At 37.6% G+C, this 9,717-nt stretch overlaps 1 protein-coding gene across 2 annotated transcripts; it reads left to right on the forward strand.

Moving 5' to 3' along the window:
- The first annotated feature begins 1,640 nt into the window (after positions 1-1,640).
- LOC148867945 (L-ascorbate oxidase homolog) lies at positions 1,641-4,342 on the forward strand. 2 transcript variants are annotated; one of them, XM_088977336.1, is made up of 4 exons: positions 1,641-1,728; positions 1,908-2,240; positions 2,400-3,512; positions 3,592-4,342. In XM_088977336.1, the coding sequence occupies exons 2-4, from the start codon at positions 1,996-1,998 to the stop codon at positions 3,890-3,892; spliced, it is 1,659 nt and encodes a 552-aa protein (XP_088833462.1). In that variant the 5' UTR covers positions 1,641-1,728; positions 1,908-1,995; the 3' UTR covers positions 3,893-4,342. The 2 variants fall into 2 exon arrangements, with proteins under 2 accessions (XP_088833462.1, XP_088833463.1); XM_088977337.1 differs by having other exon boundaries at positions 1,643-1,780.
- Positions 4,343-9,717: the final 5,375 nt, after the last annotated feature.

The raw sequence follows: 9,717 nt of genomic DNA on the forward strand, positions 1-9,717 counted from the left end.
ATCATTAACTATTAACTACCTTTTAAACAGTCACAATGTTTAAAATTGTGATTGTTCAAGGTGCCTTCCTCTGAACCAGCACCTTCCTTTTCTTGACAACTCTTCAGAAACTATATAAAGAACGTGAATTAAGCATTTCGCACAATTTTTTAAAATACTTTGTCTCTCTCTCTCTCTCTTTCTCTTAGTCTGATCTGCTAGGTCTTACAAAAGATTTTTTTGGAGACTCTTTAACTTTGCTAGTTGCATATTCTCGTTCAAGGCTGTTGTTTTCTAGGAACGGATTTGCCTATAATCCAACATCAAACTCAATGAAACTAAGGGGGGGGGGGGGGGGGGGCAAATAACATTGTAAAAACAATATCTCCGGACGCACCTCAAAGCTTCCCTCCAAGTTTCAGTGGCCCCATTTCCCAACAAATAATACCAACAATCTTCTACACTCTGCAACCATGCCAGAGGATAGACCCAACCATCAATAGAGTCAACAAAGATAAAATCATTCTACGACTGGAGACTCTGGAGAATCAAAACTCTCCCCTAGCCTTAGTGGACGATGATGATGAAGAGGTCAATGACGACAATGACAATGATGACGAAGACATTAAATTGAATTCCTCCATGACCGTCGCTTTTGCTGCAGTGACGGCGAGAGTTGCAACAAAGAGGGTTGCAGAGGCACCTCGGACAGTGGTGGAGGAGAAGAGAAGAGAGGAGGGAATGAGAAAAGAAGCGGGTTAATTGTATTTGATAATTCAGTCTGGTTAATCCATGAAATGGAACTCATCCATGGCATGTTTAATCATCCAAAAGTCAAAATATGCAAAATCGCAGTTATATTTCAAACAAAACCCTGTGTTGCAGTCCAGTTTATTGGCCCATATTTATAGTGGAAGATCCCTAAAAGATAATATGTTTGGAGAAAGTTCTTAGAAATAGTGGAGGAACTCAGACCGGATTTCAGCTTTAATATTGAGAAACGGAGGAACCTGGATCAAATTTCAGCTTTAATATCTTAGAAATAATGGAGGAACCCAGACGTGGTTTTAGATTTGTTGCCCATAGGTTTAGTGTCGTCTTTCACTGTGGAAAGCGGCTCAGTTGTAGAATGGGTTTCACACTTATGAAGTTGCGAGGGTGAAGGAGCGATGGGGAGGGAAGGGAAGAGAGCAGCTGAAATGATAGATAAGTGTAGTTTGTTTTCGACAAAATTTTGGCGTCCATCTCCAATTAGAACCAAAAGCCTGTCAGTTTCAAATTAATTTGAAGAAGTTAGCGTGTTCGAATAGGATTGGACGAGACAGAAAATTTTCGGGATGTGAGCTCAGTGGTAAAATCAGGAGTTTAGCACAAAGCCACAAACAACAATGGAAAAAGCGATTAAGACAAGAAAAAGAAAATACATTAATAAACAAAAATAGACATAAAATTAATGACCAATATGCCGTGAGACCATACCATCGGAGTAAGATACACTTGTCCAATACGCGGTGGTAACGAGGTGAAACAGTTGAAGGAAAGGGCCGCAACGCAAGGGCAACAAGTGAAAGGCATTGACGGCCGGAGAGGTTTCCGGATTTGAATAGGTGTCCTTTGTCCTTCCCATGACCTTTCTTTTATAAAGGGGGATGATGAAATGGAGCAAATAAAAAGAGAGCAGACAAACGTCCTCCATCCTCAAGAGATGCATCAATAATATCAAACTGATGGCCTCTGGCTAAATTCTTTGTAAGAAAACTTGCTCGTTGAAGGCTTTTATTTTGATAGGCCTTAACTGAAGGTTGATTAGAAGTCCCTTGTCCTTACCTTTAGCAATGACCTCAATTAGTGTGCTATGAGATATCATTCGCGCTGAACAGAGTTTTCTATGTGTTTTTATTTTTTATTTTTTTATATTTGTTTTGCAGCTAGTTTCTGTTGTCTCGAATCCAAGAGAGAGCGTTGAGTTACAAGATTCTCAGTAAGGGAGGGTGCAAAGAGAAAGAGAGAGAGAAGATGGCCTTGATGAAGTTGCTAGTTCTTCTATGTTGCATCTCGGCAATGGTGGTGGTTCGAGCTGAAGATCCTTATATTTTTTTCACTTGGAACGTGACCTATGGCACCATCTCTCCTCTGGGCGTCTCGCAACAAGGCATTCTCATCAACGGACAGTTCCCCGGTCCCAATATTAACTCTACCACCAACAACAATGTAGTCGTCAATGTCTTCAATAATCTCGATGAGCCATTCCTCTTAACATGGTATGTCCCGTATGTCTGTAACTCTGTATAACAAAATAGATGCTTCGTTAATTGAAAATGGAAGAGGAAAAAAAAGATGAAGAAGAAAGAAAAGGAGAAGACATGTGACGATGATTTCACTGTTAAAGACGAGACTTTTGATTGATGATGATGTAACAGGAGCGGCATTCAACATAGGAAAAACTCGTGGCAAGATGGAATGCCTGGGACCAATTGCCCCATCGAACCAGGAACAAACTTCACGTACCATTTCCAGGTGAAGGATCAGATCGGGAGCTTCTTCTACTTCCCGACCATAGGCATGCACAGAGCAGCTGGTGGCTTCGGCGGCCTCCGTGTGAATAGTCGTCCGCTTATCCCGGTCCCTTTTGCCGACCCAGAAGATGACTACACCGTCCTTATCGGCGACTGGTACTCCAAGGGCCACAGTAGCCTCAAGAAATTATTAGACACCGGCCGATCTCTCGGCAAGCCTGACGGAGTCCTCATTAATGGCAAGTCAGGCAAGGTCGAAGGGGACAAGGATGAACCCCTCTTCACCATGAAGCCCCACAAGACCTACAGGTACAGAGTCTGCAATGTTGGGTTAAAGGCTTCTCTCAACTTTAGGATCCAAGGTCACTCCCTGAAGCTGGTGGAGATGGAGGGATCCCACACGGTTCAGAACGTATACGATTCCCTCGACGTTCATGTGGGGCAGTGCTACTCTGTGCTGGTAACAGCCAACCAGGCGCCCAAAGATTACTACATGGTGGCATCTACCCGGTTTACCAAGTACATGACTAGTGCCACGCGCATCATCCGTTACACCAACGGTAAAGGCCCCGCTTCTCCTGTCCTCCCTGAGGCACCTGTTGGCTGGGCCTGGTCCCTCAACCAATTCCGCTCCTTCCGCTGGAACTTAACGGCTAGCGCCGCCCGCCCCAATCCTCAAGGCTCTTACCACTATGGCGCCATAAACATCACCCGCACCATCAAGCTTGTCAATACTGCTGGCACCGTAGATGGGAAGCTCCGCTACGCCATTAATGGCATGTCCCACGTCGACAAGGATACCCCACTAAAGCTCGCCGAATACTTCGGAGTTGCAGACAAGGTTTTCAAGTACGACAGCATCCCAGATGAACCTGCACACAAAGGAAGTGACAAGATTGTCATGGGACCTAACGTCCTCAATGCTACATTCCGTAACTTTGTGGAAATCATATTGGAGAACCACGAGAAGAGTATTCAGTCATGGCACTTGGATGGATACTCTTTCTTTGCTGTCGGGTGAGTAAAAGAGACTTTTCCATATACGTATTTATATTCTGACGTTTTAGCTTTACAAATTAATTTATTCCCTTGGCAGAATTGAACCAGGGAAGTGGACACCAGAACGCAGAAAGAACTACAACCTTCTTGACGCTGTGAGCCGGCACACAGTCCAAGTTTTCCCAAAGTCGTGGGCGGCCATCTTGCTCACATTTGACAATGCCGGAATGTGGAACCTGAGGTCAGAGATTTGGGATAGATTCTACCTAGGACAGCAGCTCTATGTCAGCGTCCTTTCTCCAGCACGCTCTCTCAGGGACGAATACAACATCCCCGATGGCACAAAGCTGTGCGGCATAGTGAAGGGCCTTCCCAAGCCCCCACCATATACCATCTAGATATACCTCCGACAATTGTTTTCACACGGGGTCAAAGAACGAGGAAACACTAAGCAGAAAAAACAAACAATGAAGTGAAGACAAAAGAAGAATACTTAATAAGAAGGGAATAAATTACCTTTATGGGAAAAAGGAAATAATCATCTCCCTTATTAATTTAAAATAAAGGGAGGTGATTAATTAATGTGTTTATGAGTAATTTCATGTTTCACAAAAAAGGGAGGTGATTTATAAAGTGACCTAAGGAATCAAAATATTGGCCTGATCTATCATTATTGTTTCACCTCTATCCATACCAGTTTTATCTTTTCCTACCTATTTATTTCACTTGATTTCTTGATGTACAGCAAATTTTTATATACTGATATTTGATTATTGGGTTTACTTCTTTAAAACCCAATTACATATTATCCATAATAATAATCGAACATCTCTCTTGTTTTCTGACAATGGAATGGAAATATATTCTTAAATCATCCAAAATTTCACCAGACAAAATGTTGTAACCTACCACAACTGAAAATTTACCTTTCATTTCTTTAAATTTTCAAAATGGTGCTTGTAACCTACCACAATTATAAAACGGGGACTAATAAAAGTCTTTTGCACAAATTAGAAGGAGTTGTTCTTGAACTTCGTCAGTCTCATTGATGGTGTCCTTCTCGTAAAGAGCTGCTCCTAAGTATAAATGATAATGTGGAAGTTTTGCTTGACTAAAATACCCCAAATTTTGAAATTGGACTCTCTCTAATTATACGTACAAAAATGTAATTTTGTTCAAATCCCTCTCAATAAGTCCTATATTTAAGGTATTAATTTCTATTAACAATTACTCAAACATGCTCTTAACTAGAGTACCCATATTTTTTTTATTAATTTGGTCCCTTTGTAATTGTGAGAACACAAAATATAATTTGAACTACTAGATTTTCCTCGTTCATTTCCATCTCATTAAGTTTTAAATTTAGGGAATTAACTCACATTCTTTCGTTGAATCCTATATTAATTAACCATAATAAAGAAAATGGTAAATTGCTGAAACCTTTCTTGAAGTTGTTGACTATTGCTTAAACTTCCTCTAAAGTTTGGTAATGGAAAGCACCTCCCATGTACATTATAACACAATTGCTAGTATACCCTCCCCCATTAGAATCATCTAATAAGAGGCACAAAAATGTCAAAAATACCCATCCAGTTACTTTTGAACAAAATGTTTATTTTCCTAATTTCCTAATCTACCCAAGCCCTCCCAATCTTTTTTTTCTGAAAATGATTTATTTTTCAAATTTACTTATCATATCAATTTCTCAAGTTTAAAACTACAACTTTAAACTTTCTTTTTTTGTTGTTCATAAAGTTTGTGTTGTTTTTTTTTTTTATAGAAATCAGCCTCAATAGTAATTGTATGGGCATTTTGGACATTTTCATGTCTTTTGTTAGAGGATTTTAACAGATGGGTCTACTTAACTTTGTTAGAAAGTTCAGGGGAGGTGATTGCATTTACCAAACTTCATTGGAGGTTTCAACAATGATCAAAAACTTTAGGGGAGGTTTCAACAATTTACCCTAAAGAAAAATATATAGGGCCTTGGTCGATTCTCAAAAATAGGAGTATGGAATAAGAATCAAATGGGCCATTCCATTTTCAACTATTTGGTTGAGTGGAATTGAAAACTCATTCCCATTCCTGGTGGAATGACCATTCTCTCCCCCTCCCTTAGGAATGAAATCCATTCCATATGATTCCAGTTCTCATTATGATTCTTGTATGAATCAAATAGACTATGGGAATAGTGTTGGAAAGGTTAGAAGCCATCACATGGGTGGCCGAACCATGCTGGATGGTTGGGCGAATTTAAAAAATTTTTTAACCCCACCTGAGAACTGGTTTCCTAGAGATTTTGAAATCTGAATTTGTGGATCAACTTTGCACTGAACTAGACCAGATTTAAACCAAAAATAAATCAGTTCTTGCAATGTGTGAGCCTAAAATAAGTGCTTATTTTAAAAATAAGGGCTTACTTTTTTAAGACCAAATTTCCAACTTTTTTTAAGTGCTTATACAATAAGCAGTTATTCAAATTTTTCTTCCAAAATTATCCCTAGTTGAATTTTAAAATACCACTTATAAAGCTATCCCTAGTTGAATTTTATAAAAGTATTTTCACAAAAGTGCTTTCAAAAAAGTACATTTATAAAAGTACTTCTGTAAAAGTGCTTTAATAAAAGTACTTTCATAAAAATGCTTTTATTAAAGTGCTTTCGTTAAGTACTTTTGTAAAAGTGCAAAAAGTGTTTTCATAAAAAAAGTACTTTCACGAAAGTACTTTTATAAAAGTGCTTTCATAAAATTTGAAAGAAAACAAAGGACAAATTAGTCACAAATGCTTATTTAAGTGCTTATTGGAGAAAAATACTACCAAACACCCAATATGAAATAAGGTGCTTGTTTTTTTTTAAATAAGCACTTAAAAAAATTGGGTGCTAGATGCAAATAAGTGCTTATTCAAATAAGCACTTGTTTTTAAGCACTTATTTAATAAGTACTTTTTTTACATAAGAACTCCTAAACATGGCCTAAGCTCCAATCTCAAAACTGTTTTAACTTTCAAACAAGACAAGCAGGACAATGGATAACAAAGCAAAGAATTGGACACAAAGCAAGTTTAACATGGTTTGGGAGTATCCTTACATCCACACTTGAACCTCTATGAAATTTCACCATATTCTCAACCGGCAATGTTGTTATCTCACTTCTCATATAAAAGTAAATTTTAGCATTCACACCAGAGATGCTGCATTTTCTAGCAACCCCTCTCCATTTCATTAAAAAACCTAATTCTTAACTTTGATTTATAAAGTATAATTCTTAAGTTTTAAGGGATGGGAAAAGCCAACTATCCTATCTAACCATAAAAGGGTAAATCTTCTAAACTACCTCTATTATTTGTAAAATTGACTAACTGTACCCTTACTATTTACATATTGTCTTAAAGTACCCTTACTATTTCTAAAAATTGACATCGTTGGAGTGATAATGGGAAAAAACGAAATGTCAAATTTTCCCCCCACTATTCCTCAATTTTCAAAATAAAACCCAACCAATGAACAGTCGGCCATGAAAAGAGCTTGATGCCCTGAGACTCAACTTCGTTCTCTCTGCCTTACCAATCACTTAGTTGCAGAGTTCAAAATGAAGCATTTTGAATCTCTCTTCTCTCATTCTTCCTCTTCTCATCTCCATTGTTGTTGCAACTATGTTAAATATCCGAGGAACCTCCACCCTACAATTAATGTTTCACATCAGAAAGCTGTTTCCGTCACAGCAGGAGATATTTCTCATCATGTATTCTGCCCCGTATTTTTTTCCTCTCAGTAGTCTCAAGTGAACACTTCTAGAGAGCATATTTGGTTTTACCAAGCTATTGGTGGGTTTTGCTTGGAAGGTACAAGCATGTAGATACATTGGTTTCTGGTGGGGGGACAAAACAGGGATCGAGAGATGGGGGAACAAAACAGGTTCGACTCTAGTCTGATGACCTCCACTTAACAATGAAGAGAACTCTCTAGTGGCTCCATTAAGGGCCATTTGATGGGGACGGTCAAATAAGTTTCCACTATGGTGGTAGGGACGATGAAATAAGGGTCCTTCACTACCGAGTAATACAATCTTTCAGCTTCTTCAACATGCATGAATACTGCAACTTCAACCACCGCAATCGATCTTCCGGAAAACCTTTACGAGGACCAACCCTCCACAGTGTTTCTTCCGGCCCAGACGGATCGTTTGCACTTTCTGTTGCTGTGTCATCAAGATATTTCGGCGTATCGGCAACCTGGAAAATTGTATTCCTCCTTTATTGGTTTTTTTTTTTTTTTTGGTGAACGACGACCAGAACAAATTTAGCCATAAGAATAAAACATGGCACTAATAGACGGAAGAAAGAGAGAGAGGTAACGGTGCAAATTGGGTAAATGAGGTGTAAGAAGCATCTCTTCAACCTCAACAACAGCGTCGGCATCTGCGCTTCTTGTCTCCATGAGCGCCTCTTTGCTCTCATTGCCGCTCAAGTCCAAGCCCAAGCCAGAAACATAATTCACATCCACCGCCGCTGGTCTTTCCCCGCTCCGTCTCTCCTTACATTTGCCGCCGCTCGGATGATTCCTCTTGGCACCACAATCACTTTGATCAACGATTTTATAGTACTCCTCAAGTGAGTCCCACCTCAAACACCACCACGCATGGCCGTAAGAAGAAACACAACAAGTTCTCTCTGCTCACCTCCTTTTTCACCTCTAGATCGAAAGACCATCGCCACGAAGCTGATGATGAACATCAATCTAGAGTTTCAATTTCCTCTTCGTCGTCCTCTCTGATCTCATCCTCCTGGTTCTCCTCTATTTCTTAGGAAAAAACAATCCCGGCTATTCTCCCTCGATGAGACTGCTAGTGCTGAGGAGGAGGTTTGAGAATTTCAACGACCAAAGAGGTTTTCTGAACGATGCAGGTGTTGAGGTGAATGAGATGAGGGTAATATTGGGTTTTAAAAAAATTTATAAGTCACGTGGAGTAGTATCAGTAATGGTATAGTTAGTTAATTTCGCAAATAATAGGGGTAGTTTAAGATACTTACCCTAAAAAATACATTGTATAATGTATTCAAAAAATTGTATAATTATTGAATAAGAAATTTTAATTGTTATGTGGATATAATAAATCATCCATAGATTTGCAATATATTAAAACCTTGTGTCTAGATCATAAAAATATAACAATTATTATTTATTTTTAAATTCTAAAAATACAAAAATACAAAAATTATTAAAGAATTTTCAATTACTCTATGGATATGATAGATCATCTATAGATCTAAAACATATTAAGTCTTTATAGATACATAAAAAATACATTTTCATTTTTTTGTTATTTTATATTTTTCCAAACGTCTTCATATAATTTCCATGGGTCTACACATAACACAAAAAATAGTGATTTTTAACACAATAAATGTAGATTAACATGTATTTAAACACTTCCAAGCATTGAAGGAAAAATTAAAAAGGAAAAAAAATCACAAGATATTATAAAAAAAAAAATTGAAAAAAAAAAACTTACATAGTTTTCAAAACTTAAAAAATTCTAAAAAAAAACTTGATGATTTACACTTGTTTCTTGCATTTTTTTGTAGATCTAGTATTCTGGAATTGAGATTTGGAATTTTAAAATCATTTTGCAGGAGGTGCAGTAAGGTTTTTTCCCCCTTCATTTTTTTCATTATATGTCTTTTTTTGCCACATATTGTACCAATACACCACCAATACATGCCCAATATCATGTTGAAAATTCAACTTTGAATTTGGTTTATGAGGATGAAATAAATTGCTAACTTATCAGCTATAAATTCAATAGACCCACAAAGCATAATTTAGGACATGTTACTTCACCATGATGGTGCAACTCCAGAACTCCCCCTATTATATTCTTTTTTTTTTCAACTTTTTTCTACAAAATGGACGTTATAGCAAGCCTAGTTGAGGTTTTCAATGACGAAAGATATTTTGAAAATTTGAAGAATAATGAAAGGTAAAATAGACATTTTCAACTATAAAAGGGTAAAAGTGGGATTTATAAATATTATATAAGTCACATGGGGATGATTTTGTCTATTGTCCAAAAATTTAGTACTTTAAGTAAGTTTTTGTCCATTATCCAAAACATAGGGGGTAGTTTAAGTATTTTTACCCATTCATTCTTGTTTGTTAATCTTTAATAATATTTAACCAACCCTATTAATATTTTGGATGAAAGCTTTCAAGGGTTATTC

The sequence above is a fragment of the Nelumbo lutea genome, chromosome 3 (genome assembly GCF_056320005.1).
Source record: "Nelumbo lutea isolate HS-2025 chromosome 3, American lotus-T2T, whole genome shotgun sequence".
Lineage (NCBI taxonomy): Eukaryota > Viridiplantae > Streptophyta > Magnoliopsida > Proteales > Nelumbonaceae > Nelumbo > Nelumbo lutea.

Excerpts from the sequence above, each read along its gene's own strand:
- LOC148867945 (XM_088977336.1), top strand. The coding sequence starts at position 1,996 with ATGGCCTTGATGAAGTTGCTAGTTCTTCTATGTTGCATCTCGGCAATG. Across the intron at positions 2,241-2,399 it reads GAGCCATTCCTCTTAACATG|GAGCGGCATTCAACATAGGA; the intron begins GTATGTCCCGTA and ends ATGATGTAACAG. Across the intron at positions 3,513-3,591 it reads TACTCTTTCTTTGCTGTCGG|AATTGAACCAGGGAAGTGGA; the intron begins GTGAGTAAAAGA and ends TTCCCTTGGCAG.